The following is a 20,792-nucleotide window of genomic DNA, read 5'->3' as shown; positions in this document are numbered from 1 at the left end:
TATGAGAGTGTGGAGGCTTTCTATGTTTTAGTATAATTCGCTATCTTATCCACCAGTGGGCCATTGTGGGTAACCCTTAGCTTAGGTGTTGCCAGGGGAACCCTTTAATAGCGAAACGGCATAACTCCAACAACAAAGTTTGCTGTAAGTCGTGATCACCTATACCTGTTGTGAAGATGTTGGATTTAAGGCTATTAGTGTGCAAGCCAGATTTGACCCCAAAATCCTTCAAGCAATCCACCAAAATTTTGACTGAGGTTGAAATATTTAATATGTTGTGTGAGAAATACTTGAAAATATAATAGACAAACGAAATTTTGAAAAAAAATATTTTATAAAATTATTAATAAATCGATAAATAAGATGACGTAAAAGTACACAAAAAAATATGTTATATGCCTATTTGATAAATAATAATAATTTATAAACAAGTGAGTATAAATATACACAGAATTGATATGTTGGCCGGTCCGGCAACATTATGTCATAGTCATACCACCTAAACTATTAAGGGACCTTACTTAGTTCATGGGGCTCATTTTGGGTCACGCGAGACGTGGCATGAGCGGGGCAGATTGGAGCCCAACGTCGAACCCTTGGTCACGGTGGGGACTCACTTTGGCGCTGAGCCAGGGAGCGGTGGGTGGTCGTATAGATCGATGCGGCTCTGCCCCCCATTGATTTTCACGCTACTTCGCCCTCTCTCTCTCTCTCTCTCTCTCTCCGCAACAGCTATCATAAATAATCTCTCCCTCGCGGTCTCGCCCTCTCACTTGCCTTGCGCAATCAGCAAGCAGCTCTCGCTTTCACTTCCATAGCATGTCGGCCCCTGGAAACTCTTCTAGCGGGTGCGGCGGTGAAGGCTGCGCCGCCGCCCCTCAGCCTCAGCGATATTTCTGCCACCAGTGCCACGGCACGGTATCGATTACGCCTACTCCAACCTCCAAGCTCATTTGCCCCAATTGCTCCGGTGGTTTCCTCGAAGAATGGGTGGATGATGATCAGCCTCCTTTCCCCAATCCTTACCCTAGCCCTAGCCGTAACCCTAATTCGGGTGCTGGCCTTGCGACTTCTGGTAATAGTGATGGTGCTGCTGGTGGTGCACCCCCCAATCGATCCCCTCCCCCTACCCTCCGTCCATCATCCGAGGAGTTCAATCCTTTCGCTTTCCTTCAGAATTACATCAATACTCTAAAAGCCGGGGGTGCCAACATCCAGCTCGTCATCGAGAACAACTCATCAGATCCAGGCTCAGGAGGCCAGGCAAGAGAAGAAAATTTGGACTGAGAAACTTTTTTGGTATGATAAATCCCATGACTATTGGCTATTGTGTTTCGTTTGATTTGTTGTACTTAGTTGGGTTTTCTGTTGCATTTGGTTTGTTGTACTCGGAGAGTTTTTTCCTCTATGGACTATTTCTTGGATTCACTCATACTGATTGCAATCAATATGAAAAGTAGAAGAAAACAAGGATGGACTTCATCAATTGGGTGAGTGACTAATCCATTAGAAGTTAGGGAATGATTCCATAATATAGTAATGTAACTCTCTCTCTTATTAAATAGAACTATACTTTTATAAACCATGATGTGCTTATCTAATTAGTTACTATTGCTTAGATGGCATGGCCCCAAAGGGGCACCCAAGCATCCCCCAATAAAATAGAATACAGGCATGAATTAGAAGGAAAGAAAATGAAAGTTCTTGCTGGCTTATGAATTGCAAAGAAATAATAAAAATGTGGTGGCCAATGACCAGGTCCCTTTCTTTAACTTCCTTTGATGCATTGCTATAGTGGTTCATGCCCAAGACTGAGTCCTACACAGACACTTGAGAAGCCATGAGGGTAGAGATGTAGGCATTTGAAAAGAACAAGACATGAGATCTAGTAAGATTGCCTAAAGGGAAGAGACCAGTGGGGTGTAGGTGAATATTTTCTATTAAGTACAACTTAGATGGGTAATTATAAAGGTAAAGGGCAAGGTTGGTTGCTAAATGTTATACTCAAACCTATGGTGTGAATTACCTTGAAACTTTTGATCTTGTTGCAAAAATGAATACCATAACGATATTTCTATTTCGAGCTGCTAATTTTAGTTGAAAATTATAGTAATTTGATGTTAAAAATGCCTTCCTACATGGAGATCTAGAGGAAGAAATTTATATGGAGGTTCCACTGGGAATGAGTCAAACAAAGGGAAAAAATGTGATATGTAAGTTAAACAAATCCGTATATGAGTTGAAGTAATCTCCAAGAGCTTGGTTTGAAACATTTACCAAAGCCATGCTCATTTAGGGATACAAACAAAGCCAATGAGATCATACATTATTTGTAAGGCATTCAGTTGCTAGAAAAATCGCTGTTTTGCTAGTTTATGTGGATGATATCATAATGACAGGAGATGATTTGGAGGGAATGGAAAGCCTAAAACAGTGTTTAGTAAAGGAATTCGAAATTAAGGATTAAGGTAGACTAAAGTACTTCTTGGGTATTGAAGTAGCTCACTCTCAGCAGGGTATTTTTATATCACTACGGAAATATATCCTAGATCTATTAACAGAGACTGGTATGCTAAGGTGTAGGCCAGCTGAGAATCCTATTGAGCCTAACCATAAGTTACGTAATAGTCCAGATGATGTAGCAATAGATAAAGGTCTCTACCAAAGATTTGTTGGGAGACTCATTTATCTAGCACATACATGGCCGGACATAGCATATGCTGTAGGAGTGGTTAGCCAATTTATGCACAATCCCAAGGAAATTCACCTAAAGGCTATACATAGAATTATGCATTATTTAAAGGGCGCACCAGGTAAAGGAATCCTATTCAGAAGATGACAAGAATTAACCCTTGAAGCCTATACGAATACTGATTATACATGATCAATGGTTGATAGGAGATCAACATTCGGATATTGTACTTTTTTAGGGGAAATATTGTTGTCTAGAAGACTAAGAAGCAGAATGTGGTATTAAGATCAAGTGCAGAGGTTGAATTCAGATCTATGGCACTCGGGATTTGTGAATTCCTACGGATTAAAATAGTATTAGAAGATCTGAAAGTCAAATAAAAGGATCCTATGAAGTTGTATTGCGATAACAACTCAGCTGTTAATATTGCACACAATTCGATGCAGTATGATCGTACTAAACATATGGAAGTTGATAGACACTATATAAAAGAGAAGTTAGAAAGTGGTCTAATTTGTATTCCATTTATGCCTACAGGAAGTCAGTTGGCAGATCTTCTTACCAAAGGCCTTATTGGAACAGCCTTTCAAAGGCTAACAAGCAAGCTGGTAATGGATGATATCCATTCTCCAACTTGAGGGGAAGTGTCGGAAAAAAAAGATGTTTATAGAATTATTGATGATTTATGATTTATTATTTTTGCTACACAGTTATTTGGTTTGTTTTCTGTTGTATTATCTATTAGTGGGCTGAAGTTATGGCCCTCAAGGTGTGGTTTTGTGTGGATCCTTAATTTAAGGAAGTGGGGAGCGCTTCTCCTAAACTCAGTGTTCTAAAAGGCACTAGGCGCTAATCGGGCGTCAGACCGGGGCCTAGCGCCTAGGCAGGGCCTAGGTGGAGTCTAGAAAAACGGTTACTTTTAGCACATAAACCTGCATTATTTTGTGCTTTCATCTATAGTAAATCACACAAATTAAATTATTATATTAACAATAATTTACACTACAAAAAATCAACGTTTTAGCGACGAAAAATTTCGTCGCTAAATTTTTTAGCGACGAGAACCTTTTCGTCACTAAAAAAGGCATCACTGAAATTTAGCGACAGGTATTTTTTAGCGACGGGTAATTTTTTTTTATTAATTTTTTCAATTTCGTCGTTAAATTTAATCCCAAAATTCAAGGCGCGCCTCGGCCTCACCTCATGTGTGCCATGTGGCTGTGCTTATACTCGCCACGTGGCAGCGCTGGAATAATATTCCCAACTTATTATCTTTGCTTTTTATCGGATTCGAATCCACAACCTCTCATAACCAAGTTTCGCGCGCGAACCAACTGATTTGGAAGTCTTCTTGTTTATTGATGTATGTAAAATATATTTATAATATTCTCTTCTAAATATTTCAGAATTATATTTATACACCAAAATTTTTAAAACTTATTTAATGATATTAATTTTAATTTTAATGTTAGTAAAGGGAAATGAATATTAATTTTAATTTTAATTTTATTTTGTTATTAATTCAAATAAAACTTTATTAATTATTATATTAGTAGTGAAAATTATGTTTTTATTTTGATTTTAATTTGTAATATATTTAAAAATTATCAGTTTAATTTTTACTAATATTAATGTTAGCAGTGAAAAATTATGCTTTTATTTATTTAGTTTTTAATTTTTTAGCAACAGGTTGACCCGTCACTAAATTTGAATTATTTTATTTAATTTTTTTTTATTTTTAGCGACAAGATGTACTCATCGCTAAATTTTAATATTTTTTATTTATTTTTTAGCGATGAGGTTGTCTCGTCGTCAAATTTTAATTCGTTATTTAATTATTTTTTATTTTTAGCGACAAGGATCCCCGTCTTTAAATTTTAATTTTTTTATTTAATTTTTTTAATTTTTTAGCGACGGAGGCACTTGTCGCAAAATTTAAAATTTTTTATTTAATTTTATTTAATTTCTTTTTATCTAAATTTTAATTTTTATTTAATTTTTTTTATTTTTTAACAATGGGCTGTACTTGTCGTTAAATTTTAAATTTTTTATTTAAATTTTATTTTATTTTTTAGTGATGGAATTTTTTCGCCGTCAAATTTTAATTCGTTATTTAATTATTTTTTATTTTTTAATAATGGGAATTCTCTGTCGTTAAATTTTAATTTTTTTATTTAATTTTTTTTAATTTTTTAGCGACGGGCGGTACCCATCACTAAATTTTAATCTTTTTTATTTAATTTTTTTTAATTTTATTTGAATTCTTTTTATCTAAATTTTAATTTTAATTTTTTATTTTTTAACGACGTGCCAACCAAATTTTTAATTTTTTAATTTAATTTTTTTTATTTTTTAGCGACAGTTTGACTCTGTCGCTAAATTTTATTTTTTTATTTAATTTTATTTATTTTTTAGTGACGGGTTTGACCCGTCGCTAAATTTTAATTTAATTCCATCGCTAAATTAAAAAAATTAGCGACGAAAATTCCATCGCTATCCATCACTAATTAGCGACGAAATAATTCTGTCGCTAAATTTCGTCGCTAATTAGCGGCGGAATAATTCCGTCACTAAATTTCGTCGCTAAAATGCATTTTTCTTGTAGTGTTAACCCATAAAATATCATTTTCTTAACTTTTTTTTCTCACAAATTTCTTCCAAATTTCCAGCTGTTGCCCATTTAAGATGTGCTTTTTGACCACTGTTTTGGTGTTTGGTCTCTTCCCCCTCTTAAATTTCTCTCGTATACCAGACGAATTCCATACTACTACTCTTCCTCTTCTGCTTCCTTCTCCCAAACGACGAGTTTCAACCTACTACTCTTTCTCTTTTGTTTCTCTCTCCCAGACGAGTTCCATACTCGTCTCCCCTAAATTTCTCCAGCAGATCCATTATTCTCTGCTCCATCTGTTCAATGACTACTACTACAAGAGGCAAAGAGCCCACCTCCTCTTCTGCTTCTCGAATCAGCGACAGTGTTCTTGAGCTTCAGAGGTGAGAACACTTTATCCACATTCGTCCACCGCGCGCGACCTAGGTGGGTATGTAGCCCATGCCACGCCCGACCCAGGCGGCTAGGCGCCGCTTGGGCTGCCTAGGCGCTGATCGAGCCAGATTAATCGGCTCGACGCCTAGGGTGACGGTTATGGCTTAATCGCGGCAGCTAAGGGCCACCTAGCGCATAAGCTGCCGCCTTGGCCGCGTTTTAGAACGCTGCCTAAACTGTATAAATATTGAGTTATAGGCTGGAAATAAGATTATGTTTTTTCTTGCCAATTCATAACAAATACAATTCTTTATAAAACAAAGTATATTTATACAACATAATGCCATGACCCTATGAGTAATAAATGGGCATTATTGTAATAGGGTATAATAGTTAGAGATATTTTATAAGTTAGAAGCACATGGGTGCTGTTAGGATGTTGTTAAAAATTAGTTAAACATCTAGCTATGCCTATAAAAAGGCCAATTGTAAGTGGAGAGATTTCATGCTTGAATTGTTAATGAAACTCTCATTTTCCTCTCTACATTTCTCTTCAAATCTCCCTATCATTTTTCTCTTCTGCTATCCCTCAATTCTCTCTAATTTTTCTCACATTCTTCTTCAATTTTCCCTCTAATACATTCTAGTTTTTAACCTTAATTCAATTTGACCATTCCGATTACCAATTTCAGCTCGTTATGAACCCTAGGTTCATGACAAATGGTATTAGAGCATCATTCCTTGGCTATTAATGTCTGACGGCTATCGACGACTCATTTGTGATTGATTTTCGCCGCAATCTTTCGCAACCTAGGCTGGTTCAAGGAGCTACCATTTATCGGTGGTCCTCGGCCAGTCGTTAAGATTGTAGTGAGTAAGGAGTCGATTCTTCATGTTGATTGGAAATTAAAGTCGAATCGAATTAGAAGATTTCCAGCTGTAGAATCCATTGCTACGGGCTCTTCCAAACGCCGAAGCAGACTCAAGGTCAGGCGATTCAGAATTGGAAGAGTGTCGATTTTTGGAGGCGAAGCCGACAATGACGCTCTGTAACGCCCAAGATTTTTAAACTGAAATATAATGTAATACTTGGAATTTTTAGCTTCTAATACTTGAGCAAATATGTCATTTCAAGGGATTATAGAAGCCTTGAGACAAAGGTTTAGTTTTTGAGCCAGTGGCAAAATCGTAAATATCGAGGTTCGGGTAAAAGTGTAATTTACCTAAAAACTAGGGGTATTAGCGTAATTAGTCATTTCTTCGGGGACTAAAATGCAATTAAAAATTGGCCTAGGGACCAAGTTGAAAAGGGTCTAAGTGCAATTACCTGAAAAGTTTGGGCCAAAGTGTAATTCTTGAAATATTTTTCCTGAGGGCATTTGGGAGATTCAAGAAAAGCCTTATAAATGATTTTAGAGATAAGGATGAAGCCTCGTGATGATATTAGAGATAAGATAAAGGCTCATGATGACTTTAGAGATAAGATAAGTATTCATGATGACTTTAGAGATAAAGATTAAGCCTCATGATGATTTTAAGGATAAGATTTGATATGATTTGGATAAGATTTGATAAGATCTTATTTGGATAAGATTTAATAAGAATGATTGCAGAATATCTTAAAAGATATGGAATGATTAGAGAATATTTTAGAAGATTTGAAATGATTGGAATATCTTGAATATTTTAGAAAAGATTTGAAATGATTGTGACTTACTTGGTGACCAAGTTTCCAAGCCTATAAATAGGGCTCATGGCCAAGAGTTTCCTCATTCTAAGTTGGGATAAATTCGTGCTAGACGGGAGTGCTTTGAGCTTTTTGTAAAGGTGAAGCCTTCAGCATTCAAATCTCATCAAATCAAGTTAAGGTAAGTACATTATGAACTATTTATGATGTTTAAGCATGACTATGAACTATGTTATGTGGTCCCTCGTGTTATGTTATGTTCACGCAAGTTCCGGGACCGGAGCTCGGTAGCGCTACGCACGAGGGTTCTTACCGCTGCAAGTTGGTGGAACCTCTCGTGTCTCCATACGATATGTTATGTTATGTCATGACTTGTTTAAATACATATGATGGTTCTCTTGTATTTACTGAGATTTGCGTAATCTCACCCCCCTTATGTTTCCCCCTCCCCCAGGTGAGCATGAATGAGGAGACCAGGACATGGACGTGGAGCGTGGTGGCTTGTTTAAAAAGGATTTTCAAGAATTTAAGTTTAGTTTCCTTTTGAAACAATGTTTTATAGGGTTGAACTCTGATCTTTTCCTATATGTATGCCATAAAGCATGTCTTGGAATTTTATTTGATTTAAAGGAAGTATGATTTTGGTTTTAAGTTCCGGACATTTTTATATGAATATTATTATCATTAAGCATGTAAGTAAGTTACGGGTGTCACACGCTCGGTTGTGAAACTCGAGCGTGTTGCCAACTTATGGAGGCGACTTCGAAGGACGGTTAGGTTAGTGAATTTTCATATTTGACTGTGATAGAGGAGGTGAGATACGGCCACGATTCTCGGCAACCTAGGTGAATTCAAGGAGCTATCTATTAGTGGTCCTCGGCCAAGAAGGTTATGATTGGAGGGGTGACTAGAGGTGAAGCGAACGGCCCAGAGGGTTGCGATTGTCCAAGGCGAGCATGAGTCCGTCAAAGGTGAAGCGGACAACCCAGAAGGTTGTGACCAGATCGGAAAACCATTCCGACCCAGACTGATAAGCCTCTTACAGGTGTGGCTTGATCGGGAATTCTGTTTGGAATTTTGTGGGTGTGGTCGCTGGGTCCAAACACTAAGTGGTGCTGCGATTTTTGGGTCGAGAAGTAATTCTGACCATACGAATGAAACGAGCTGCCCACCTTGATCAGAAAAGAATTCCGACCATTCTGTAAGAGTTAACCCAGAGAGAATCGGACCCATAACCGGCGATTGAAGCAACGATAATTAATTCTTTCAGTCGATTTTCTAGAAGGGTGAAGTAGTACGACCATATAAGCCGCAATTGTCGTGACTTAGGCGAAACCTACAGGTTGAATTCAACTGAGATCTTTAGTGATTCAGAGCAGCAAAGTTGATTAATTTGATAGGCGATTCATAGCAGCGATTCAGTGCAACGGATTCAAGGTTGCTGAATTAAGAGGAGATCGATTCTTAATTAGGCGAAGGCATAACAATTATGTTGGAGTCAATTGATTTTCTGGAGGCTGTTTATCCATTGCGTTAGTCAGCTTTAATTGGCAACTCAGTTGTAGATCATAGTGGCGCAGCGGATTCGGCAGATTCCGTGTGAGAAGTAGACTCTTCCAGCTTATCTAGCTTGTTGGTGCTTGTGGCTATGAGCAAGGGGGAACAAAGGTTAATTTTGGCTTTGAATTTTGAGTTAATTTGTTTGAAGAAGAGCAATATGTATATAACTCCATGGTCTTCAAAGTATGTTGGTGAAAAGGCAACCAAGGGGAGCAGTGCATATATGAGACCGTTAGAGTCTCAATTGCAGCAGAAGAATGCTGCATTTTCAATGAAAAATTTTGCTTGTGAACCCATGGAAAGCAGTGGAAGCATGAGGCAATTGGGGCCTCAATGACAGCAAAAGAAGGCTGTAATTTCAGCTGGCAACAAGAAGAATCAGGAGCAGTTTATTCAGAAGAATCAAGCTTGGGAAATGTTGGATAATGTGTTTAGTCGAATTGACAAGGGAGCAAGCAGTGGGATTCATGAAATGTGCGAGAAATTCGGTTGTATGTTCCATGAGAATCTACAGGAGTTTGCGATGATACTGATTAAAAAGTACCATTACAACTTTCTGGTGGAATATTTCGATGATTATCGTGGGAGTTTTAACAAAGATGAATTTCTTAAAATAGAGCCGCTGAAGGAGAAATTGAGGAGGCGAGAAGCAGATTCATTGCTCACCTCCAATGTTGAGCAAAAAAAGTATACCGGTTTAGGCGAAATTGATAAGGAAGATGCCAACTTATTACCCTCGTTGGCTAGTGCATAGGTTGAAAGATTTGGGAGTGTTTTGGATAAGAAGTTTGTGGGAAATGGAATAGCATTGGATCAAGAAAATCTGATTGAATGACCCTCAATTTACACAGATATTGGGGCTGGAATCTTTCCTCTTATTTTGGACCTACCAAAAGCTAAGGATTCTTTGGCTCGAGGTAAAGTGGGCAGCAAGAAGGTGGTGAGGGTTGAGGAGTACATGGAAGAAGGGATTGAAGAATTGTGGGATGGGAATCTAATGATTGGAAGCACCTCACACACCCCACTGATACTAAGAATCCAGTTGCTAAAACCCTCAATATGTCCCGTTGGAGGAGGTAACTATTGAGGATGAAATTGAGATGTTCGCTAGCAATTTGGGAGCCAAAGATCTTGGAATGGAAATGACCACAACAGCCTTAGATTGTGGAGATCTTAAATCTATTTCTCTTGAAAGAATAGGAATGGAAGGAGTTGCTGAATTTCCTATTATGGATCAATATGTTTCTGATCTGGAGCAATGGAGGACGCAGAAGGATAAAACGGAACAAGATGAAAGGAAGAAAGGGAAGGGATTCTTTGTTGAAGGGACCGAGGCCCTTGTTTTGCTTATTCATGTTTCCATTTGTGTGGCAGCAAGACGTAATGCTGTTGCTGTTGAGGAAAAAAAAAAGAGAAAGCAAAAGAAAGGAAAAAACAAAATAAGAAGAAAGAAAAGCGAAGAAGAAACCAATGGTTGAAGTTGGGCATTGGATGAAGAAACAGTGGTTTGGTTGTAATAAGTTCTTTGGGGACAAGAAACCTTTCAAGGTAGAGAAATTGTCATGACTCTAAGAGTAATAAAGTGACATTATTGTAATAGGGTATAATAGTTTGTTAGAGATATTTTACAAGTTGTTAGAAGTACATGGGTGATGTTAAGATGTTGTTAGAAATTAGTTAAGCATTTAGTTATGCCTATAAAAAGGCCAATTGTAAGTGAAGAGATTTCATGCTTGAATTGTTAATAAAACTCTCATTTTCCTCTCTACATTTCTCTTCAAATCTCCCTCTCATTTCTCTCTTATGCTCTCCCTCAATTCTCTCTAATTTCTCTCCCATTCTTCTTCAATTTTTCCTCTAATACATTTTAATTCTTGACCTTAATTCAATCGGACCCTTCCGATTACCAATTTCAGCTCGTTATGAACCCTAGGTTCATGATACATAATATATGAGGAATTAGAACTAATACATGGCTTCAAACTAAACAAAAAGATGGGGTTGAAAACTACTCATTTATGAGGAGTTTGGAATTCCAAGTTGGTGATAAGGTGTATCTAAAGATATATTCTCTAAGAATGTAACTCGAAGCAATAAGAAAAATGGCAAGTTAAGTCCTAGGTATATAGGTTTGTATGATATAGTGGAGAGAATTGGACCAGTTGTTTATTAACTCGCTCTACACATGGCCCTATCAAACCTCCACGATGTATTTCATGTATCGCAACTTCGTAAGCATGAGCCAGATCCATCTCAAATAATGCCAACCGAAGCTATCGAGGTTCAAGAAAATCTTTCGTACCTTAAGAGATCGGTCAAAATTTTGGATCGTAGAGATCAAGTTCTGAGAAAAAATCAATCCCACTAGTGTAAGTTCTGTGGAGAAACTCGGTAAGTGAAGAGATAACTTGGGAACGAGAAGAATACATGAAGATTAATTTTTCATACCTATTTGAGGACCTTATAATCAGAATAAACGAAGAATAATCAAATTTCGAGAATGGAATTTTTGTAAGGAAGAGAGAATGTAATATCCTAGAATATCGTGAATAAATATTAAGAAGTATAAATTTTTGGTATATGTGGGCCATAATGAAATTGTTAGAATTTTAGTGTCTATCAGTGGATTTAATATAGTTAGGTTATGTATAAATAGTATAATATGTATAAATTATATATATGTATATGTTTTGTGTGGAATGAATAAGGTATATAAACGTATTTATATTGTATAAAATATATAGTAAATAATAATGTTATGATTTATGATGTAACATGGATAAATAAATACAAAGGTATTAGCAAACTTATAAATATGTATTTACATATATTTTAGCAGGTGACATGTACATTGTGAATAATGAGTATCAAATAAATGAATATGAAATATTTTATATTTTAATATGAATTATGAGTTTAAACATGGTTATTGTATAAAATACCAAAAAATATATGTAAAGATTGTGTACTAAATATGAAAATTTCCTTACAAATATTATTTTGATGTGCTATTATATAAATTTGTATATATATATATTATATGCAAAAAAAATTAAAAATCAAAAATCAATCAGAATGTCAAACTGCCATGGCTATGCTTTGGCCGCGGTCTAAAGCAAGCAATTAGAGGATTTAGGGCAAGTTAAGGTTGTAATGGCTTTTGGTATGGTGCTTAGGGCGTAGGAATGTCTTTGATGGGACAAGTCACAGTTGGATTTGAGCTATAAATAGTAGAGTTCAAGCAAAAGTTTTCTTTCAAAACTTACTTCGAAAAATCGAGTGTTAAGGCAATGTTTTGAGAGTGTGGTAAGAGGGCTTTTGATCCTTGAGTTGTGGGTAAGAATTCTGGAAAGTTTGGTGGCCATCGGAGTAGAGAAAAACAAGGAATCAAGCTCGTCGAAAAATCACCTCTATCGCCGAAATCGAACTTGTAAATGCCAATTTGAGGTACCAATCGATTCTTTTCCCCATTTTTGAGGTCATGTTCGGGTTTGGGAGGGTCGATTTAGAGGGGGGATGGTCAGAATCCATTTTGGTGGTTAGTCAGCTTGCCGGCGACGAAAGAGGTCGCCGGAAAAGGTGATCGGGTAAAAAAAAAAAAGAAGAAAAAAATGAAGAAAAAGAAAATAGAAAAAATAATTAAAAAATTTTAAAATTCATAAAAATCAAGAAAATTATGTTGGAGGTTTTGATGGAAAAATTTATAGAAAAAAATAAATTAATTAATTATTTTTGTAATTTTAGAGGTTATGGAAAATAGTTAAAAATAGAATATGGGTCTGGAAAATTTTTAAAAAATTACTGAGCTTAGGAATATTATTTTAGGAATTTTTGCGAAGAGAAATTGAGAAAATTTTATGAGGAAGTATTTATTTCATAATTTTTTAGGAATTAATTGGAGAAAATGAAAGAAATTAAAAAAAATTAGAAATTTGATTTTCCTTAGTTATTATGATACCCAGGGTTCATCAAGATTCGATTGTGAGTTTGACGCGAGTCTTGAGGCAATCCTACATTAGGGGCAAAGTCATGTTTTTCAATGTAAGCAGTTATATTCAAATTAATTTTTAAAATGTATAGTCTTCAGATGATGTAATAGTATCATAATTTAAGTATGACTTGTTTATACAAGTATGATTCATAATGATTTGACATATTGACATGACTTATGTGTATAGATCAGGTAGGTATGCATCCATGTAATGTTAAAGCATGCACATATTTCATGTTAATTTTATTAATCATGCATTGCATATGTTTGAGTGTTATGGATAGGCACCGTCGCTCCACCAAGAGTGTCTCCATACACTTCGGCCATGTAAGAGCTATAAAAATGGGGAGGGACACAAGGAAATGGGTGTCTTGTCAACTCAAATGACCAAGAGAAAGGATATGTGGCATTTGCATCTTGCATACATATTTGTTATATGATGTTGTATCCATACTTAGATGTCTCATCATCTAACATAGACTATGTTCCTAGAATATTCAATGTTTCAGACAGACGACCGTACCAGAATCAAAGAAATGGAAGTATGTGATGGCTTTGATGAAAGTGCGTGGATGTTTTGTTAAGTAAATGATATGCTGCATGTCCATTATGTTATTTATAATATTAGCTTGGCATGTATATTCAGAAGGGTGATCTTGGTTATGTTAGGCAACCCTTGAATTCTATTAATGTAATAGATAGTATTTTGATTTAAATGCTTCGTTTGATTTATGATTTTTGAGGATGGTATGACTTAGGTATCTATCTATTTACATTTTCGCATTAGTCTATAGCTTACCCCTAGGAGAAGAGAGCATGAACAAAAAAAATATGTAGCAATTTTAGAGTTCAAAATCAAATATGTTGGGGTAAGAAATGCTTTTTGGAGTATGGGGCATTACATGACATGACTTTTGAGGTATAACCCATGCGAGAGAGTCAAGTTCGTCAATCAAGACATAGAATTCTTCTTATGGTAAAAGTGCAATGGAGCCAACACTTGAAACGAGTTGCAACCTAGCAAATGGAAGAAGAAATGCATAGGAAATACCCTTATCTATTTGGAAATTGCAGTTAACACTAGAGGTATGTGTATGATAGAATGAAATGTTTAAATTTTGAGAACGAAATTTTATAAAGAGATTGAGACTGTAACATCCTTGTATTTTGGAAGAATAGTAATTAATCTCAATATTTAATTGATGGTTTTATATGATTGAGGATCTTAAGGAGTTTTACTAGAAAATAATAATAATAAGTAATTTTGAAAAATTTAATAGGAAATATTATGTTTATTACAAAAGGAATTGGAGAAGTTTTTGAAAATTTTGAGGTGTAAGTGGAACAATGGAAACTGGGGACAATATCACCTTTTAAGTATAAAGCAAGCCTAATATTAATTGAAGGCGGGTGCTAGCTTGGGTGGTCGCGCGTGCACATGTGCAGGTGGGAGGCACAAGTTTGAAATGCGGCATGGGCAAGGGGGAAAAAGTTGGGATTTTTCCCAGCAAGCTAGGCGCCAAACAATGCCGTTTCAGGACGCTACGTGTGGCCTCTACCTCACCATGTGGCAGCCGCCAAGGCTGCCTCAATTGCTGTCCGCCAAAACCTCATTCTTTTTCCACATTTTGATGCAATTGCACCATGTGAGGTTGAAGAAATGAAATGATGTTGTCACAATAAATGAGCTACCAAATGGTAAGCTTTGGCGTGAGTAATTTAAGAGCAATTGCAACCAAGATTCACAGTGATTTGAGCTGGGAAATTGATTATAAATAGGAGAGTTGGTTGTGAAAATTGAGATCAAGGATGGAATTGGTCATGGGCTTGAGGAAGAGATTCCGAGAGTAAGGTAATTCTCAATTTAGGAGAAATAATTTATTTAGTAATCAGTTAATTTAATTAATTTAAAATAATAGTTAATTTAGTGGGTTAATGAATTAATTCGGTGATCTAATTTAGTAAATTAATTTGGTGGATTTAGTAGCAAGGTAGTTTAGTGGCTTTAGTACATGGGTATTTAATTAATCTTTGAACTTTATGTTATAAATATTTTGTTAAGGAGGTTCTGGGTGAATCGACGATACGTCTAACAATTCATCAGGCGACACATATTTCAAGATAAAGGTTTAATATGCTTTGTGTGTAAATTACTTTTGTCATAATTTGTATAAGATATTGAGAGAGTGTCTAGGTATAGGCCAGTGAATTTCTGACCATGAGAGCCTCGAGATAGGGTCTAGAAGGAACCATTAGGGGCCACCAAGAGGTTGAGATAGGTGAGGTAGATAGGTTTGCATGCACACAACACTTCATATTTATCTATGATGTCATGTTTATTAATTTATTGCATTATATATTACCTTTATCGAGTCTCGGGACTCACACCTTCATTCTTATTAACCACACAGATGGCTCGGGGTTCGGTAAGGGAAATGTAGTGTGTGTCGACAACCAGCCAAATAATGAGAGTGGCAATCCATGATGGGGATGCGGGTCAAGTGATTTGTAATTATTTTGTTTAATAGTTGTGTCAAATGCCGTCTATACTTGTCAGTTAGACTTGTTTTTTTTATATATAATAATGAACACTTTGTGTATTTGAGTCAAAATATATCTAAATTGTAGCTTATTAATCTATTTATGGGGTACAGGTCAAATATGAGACTCGAGTGTCCTTCTATTGTTTATGAGTCTCAGATCTCGAATTCTCGATCACCAGAGAGTCAAAGACGGTTGAAAACTGGACCCACCAGGACACACATATTATTTTATTCTCCTGTTATTAGGGCATAACTAGTCTCTAGAGTAGGATCTCTTGATATAACCTTGAGTTATTGTGACACTCAGTAGTGAGTTCAGGGCATCACAGAAAGAATGGAAAATTCCACTCCATGATGGGTTAGGCTAGGTAAGACAATATATATATGTGCCATGGTGATGGTGAAGGAGGGTGGAGGCTAGAAATAGGCTGGAGTCATTGCACTTAAGTTCCGAGCAAAGGCCATCACATGTGCCAAGCTAGCCAGCCCCCCCCCCCCCCCCAAAAAAAAAAAAAAACTTTTGTAGCAGTAGTGCTTGAGCCTCCATGTCCATGTGTGGTGCCGGCGCTAGTGGTGGGGCTCCACCGCGCCGCGCATGAGGGGTCTCTTGGAATACATATTGTACAGTAGTAGCATCAAGAAATCAACAAACAAGCCACAGGATGTTTTGCTTGTTTCAAAGCGAGACTGATAAGTGGCAAAGAACATTGATTTTGAACCATTCAAAGAAAGAATTCAATAAATAAATGATAACAACCCACCCCCCCCCCCCCCCCCCCAATCTTCCTCAAAAAGCAATCAAATCACAAGCTTCTACACTAAAATCAGCCCTCAAAATGCATATAAGAACTTGGCCCTTTCTGCAGTTTCGCATTTAGCCTTCCATGAAATAAGAAAGATACTGTATTAACCGGTGGATACTCTCTGGTGGTTATCCAAATTTATGTCTGCAGAACCATAAATTTGCAACAGAGACAGAGGTAGCACACAATTATCTGTTTGTTGACAGTAGAGCAATGCGCACAGAATTGTTTAGAGGTGACAGAAAAAAAAAATATAAATTTTTTTAGTAGCACTTTAAGAACACAAATTAAAATTTTTTTCGGGTATCTTTAAATCGTCATAAGCAGAGACGTCAAGCAACTAAGACATTGATGTGGAGTTATCCACATATTTGCATTAATCAAAGATTACATCTTGTAAGAAAATATCTATCTTTTTTTGGCAACACGTGCAACAAAATTCTACAGGCCAACCATCTGTACAGTCAGCTGATCGGGAATTGGGTAAATAATTTATCTCAGTGTAAGGGAAGATATGTATCAATAAAAATTAATATCCTGCAATAAAAAGTTGCAAAATACTTGAACATTGTGCATCATGAAACAAAGAAAAAAAATTCTCATATTAAGGTATGCAATTGCATATTTTATGATTACTGCTGATAAGGGGATAAAAATAACATATCCTTACACTTTATAAAAGCAACCTGCTCTGGTAGCCATGTGTCCAAAGTTGTAGATCGTACCTAGTTCACAAAATCATAAAACTTGCCATCATTTGATGCAAGAAAAGGAATAATAAATGCTAAATACCAGTTAATGAACCTAATCCTTACTTAAGCAAGAAAACATATAATAAATTTCAACCACAACGTAAATATTATTCTCCCCAATAAATTTGTTTCTTGAATTCCCTGGTTAACCAAGGAAAAAATTGAAACAAATGCTTTTACCAGCAGAATCCAATTAAAATGCATGTAATGAGAAAAGAGAAAAGAAATACATTGCTGTAGACACATATGTTGTGTTTGACTTCATTTAAATTAGTTAATGAAATGTGTGTTTTTGTTTCTTCACTTACTTTTTTCATCCTATCACTCTGCCCATTAAGGTTAATTGTACCGACAACTACTTTTCTAGAAAATACATAGAAATGAAGTCCATACATCAAATCTATAAGCCTATTTCGTTAAACAATTTGTGCTTTCATTTTCTCTATTTTTATTGTTTCTGAACCAAAATCATATGATTTTTGTTTTCTGTATAAATAATAATTTTTATTTTTATTTTTTGTTAAGAGTATAATAATGAGTTTTCAGATTCATGAAAATATCTGTTATTTCCTAAAACTATTGTGTTTTGAGATTAATTTCTAAAAAAAAAAAAAAAAAATTGTTACCATAATAAGACGATGCCTAGGTTTTATACTCAAGTTCTTTCACAATGTTGCTGCATTTCCCACAGCTTCTTTTGTTGCCTCCCTAAGACAATCAAAGCATCAGAACGGTTAATGCATCTGAATTGTCCTAAAGGCAGAAATGTAAACTAAGTGAGCAGGACTAAACGCCTTTCTTTGATAAGTTTATTTGATAACTTAAGAGCTAAAGAGTAATCTATTCGGTGTGAAGTATCTGCAATGCCGCCAACCAAGCAAATTTTCTACTGGAGGCTCCATCAGTTCCAGACAGATCAGTCAACTGTTACATTGTAACTGGGTAATAATAGGCTTTCAAATTCACCATTCTCATTGTGACAAGATTGCATTTCACATTTTAGAAATTGTATGTCATATGAACTTAAAAGGCCCTTCCATAAAAAATCGAAGTGAATCAACTCATGAGATAATCCAACTCTAACTTATTCTTCCACAAGCCAACTCAATCAAGTTGCCAAAACACAGAGAAATGTTGGTTCACCTTATAAATTTCTGGTAATATCATTTCAAGAAAACTTTTCTACTTAGACTTGTTTTGGATTGTGATTTTCATGCACTTCGGGTATGTGAAGGCCGTCATATTGAAAACTGAGAATAATGTGAAATAGTTTTGAGTAAACCAACTCCATGGTTTTCCAGGTTTCCACCACCAAAGCCAGGTCAAGATTTTGTTGTTGATAAAAATGCAAATTAACAACATATAACTCCTAAGAATAGAACACACATGTTATAATTAAAAAATTAAATCTCCACATAAGAACAGTGCATGTTATCTTCAACAATAACAATAAATTGTGAATATATAAGTGTTGTGCCATGTAAAAAAAAAGAGATGGGATAAAAAATCAAAAAAGAAAAAGAAAAATTGAGGAAAGCTGGCGGCAACAATTGCCGCTAGCTGACTGATGAGCAGCAGCCGCGAGGTGCAACCTCGCAGCTGCACGAGGCTTGCGTAGCCTCGCGACTGCACGCCGCGAGGAGCAGCGGCCTTGCGGCTGTCTGCCGCGAGGTGCAGCCTCGCGGCTGTTTGCCGCGAGGTGCCTCGCGGCTGTCTGCCGGGAGAAGCTGCTGCCTTGCGACAGTGTTGGCCGCAAGGCACACCGCCTCGAGGCCCGGCTGCCTGCGACTAAGTCGTAGTGAGCTCCCCCACTTTTTTGGTTTGGCACTGACCCATTCAGCAACCGCCACATGTCGACACCAGCCACCCTTGAGAATCGTGCCCTATAAATACCCCGCAACAGGACATTAATGGGGACCTCCAACTTCGGTAAAACTTATCACTTTGAATACACTTTGACTATTTTTTCGTGAATATTCATCGGGATTGGGGACTGACTTTGGCATCGAAGGGCCTTCGCGGGGAAGATTCCCGTGAGCGTTCTAACCCATTTTCTCAGCATTAACAGGGTCGGATACTTGCAGCGAGCCTAGCGACGAAAGAAAAGCTAGCGGCAAGAGCTTGTGGCGAAGCTAGCGGCGAAGTCTTGTGGCGAAGCTTGTGGCGAAACTAGTGGCGAACTTAGCGGCAAAGTCTTGTGGCGAAACTTGTGGCAAGAGCTAGTGGCGAAGCTAGCAGCAGAGCCTTGTGGCGAAGCTTGTGGCAAAACTTGTGGCGAAGCCCTGTGGCAAGAGCTAGCGGCGAGAGCTTGTGGCGAAACTAGTGGTGAAAGCTAATGGCGAGAGCTTGTGGCGAAGCTAGTAGCGAAGCCTTGTGGCCAAGCTAGTGGTGAATCCTTACGGCGAGCGTCCTAACGACAGTTTCCCTTGAGGCGACATCTCTTACGGCAACCTAACTTCACCAAACACCAAACTCGAGTGGACCCCACATCATAAATTTTAATTGTTGTATTTTGGCAACAACAATTTGGCGCTGTCTGTGGGAAACGCAACAAATAGCCAATTTCAGCACAAAATGCCAAGAGGGACAAGATCAGACAGTTGGACGAGCCCGCCTGACCCCACCCGAAGGAGCGCTCGTACTAGGACGGGAGCCGCAAAAAGCTCCCACCAGGTGCACTCTACAGTACTAGAATTTTCAGTAGATCACCCTAACAACGAAGTGCGTTCTGAGGACCTTCCTATGCTCTAATGCAACCATACCACCGGACTAGGGGGCATGGAGCATTCAGAGCAAGAAAAAGCACACATAGCTGGATTGAGGAGATACGCGACAGGGCGAAAGGAACAAGTCCCCCATGCAGTGCCCGTCAGTCAAGAACCACGCTCATTTGGACAATCTTCAATTCCAAATGGAAACCTAGTGGGAACTTCAAGAATAGCTCCACCCACGGTCTTACTCTCAGATTATGAACTGTTGCGGGAGAATTTTGAGGACCTGAAGAAACAGAATGACGAACTCAAAATGTCCAATGAGGAGAATATGAAAAGATTACAGGAAGTCATTGCTTTGTTACGTGAACTAGGGCCGGAGAGCCTTCTAACCCATTTTCTCAGCATTAACAGGGTCGGATCCTTGCGGCGAGCCTAACGGCGAAGGAAAAGCTAGCGGCGAGAGCTTGTGGCGAAGCTAGCGGCGAAGTCTTGTGGCGAAGCTAGCGGCGGAGTCTTGCGGCGAAGCTTGTGGTAAGAGCTAGCGGCGAAAGCTAGTGGCGAAGCTAGCAGCGGAGCCTTGTGGCGAATCTTGTGGTGAAGCTAGCGGCAGAGCCTTGTGGCGAAGCTAGTGGCAAAGCTTGTGGCGAAACTAGTGGCAAAGTTAGCGGCGGAGCCTTGTGACGAAGCTTGTGGCAAGAGCTAACGACGAGAGCTAGCAGCGGAGCCTTGTGGCGAAACTTGTGGCAAAGCTTGTGGCGAAGCTTGTGGCGAAGCCTTGTGGCGAAGCTAGTGGCGAAGTCCTGTGGCAAGAGCTAACGGCGAGAGCTTATGGCGAAGCTAGTGGTGAAGCTTGTGGCGAAACTTATGGCTAAAGCTAATGGCGAGAGCTTGTGACGAAACTTTGTGGCCAAGCTAGTGGTGAATCCTTGCAGCGAGCGTCCTAACGGCAATTTCTCTTGAGGCGACATCTCTTACGGTAACCTAACTTCACCCGACACCAAATTCGAGTGGACCCTACATCATAAATTTTAATTATTGTATTTTGATAACAACAATAAAAAAAA

The 20,792-nt window shown here is 37.7% G+C and overlaps 1 protein-coding gene across 1 annotated transcript; it reads left to right on the top strand.

Moving 5' to 3' along the window:
- The first annotated feature begins 562 nt into the window (after positions 1–562).
- LOC127794266 (E3 ubiquitin-protein ligase RING1-like) lies at positions 563–8,016 on the top strand. Its single transcript, XM_052325223.1, has 2 exons — positions 563–1,299; positions 7,820–8,016. Exon 1 carries the CDS (start codon positions 820–822, stop codon positions 1,285–1,287), a length of 468 nt encoding a protein of 155 aa, XP_052181183.1. The 5' UTR covers positions 563–819; the 3' UTR covers positions 1,288–1,299; positions 7,820–8,016.
- Positions 8,017–20,792: the final 12,776 nt, after the last annotated feature.

This window comes from Diospyros lotus, chromosome 2 (assembly GCF_014633365.1).
Source record: "Diospyros lotus cultivar Yz01 chromosome 2, ASM1463336v1, whole genome shotgun sequence".
Classification (NCBI taxonomy): Eukaryota; Viridiplantae; Streptophyta; class Magnoliopsida; order Ericales; family Ebenaceae; genus Diospyros; species Diospyros lotus.
Note: the sequence above shows the minus strand (reverse complement) of the source record. Positions and strands in the feature narration are given on the sequence as shown.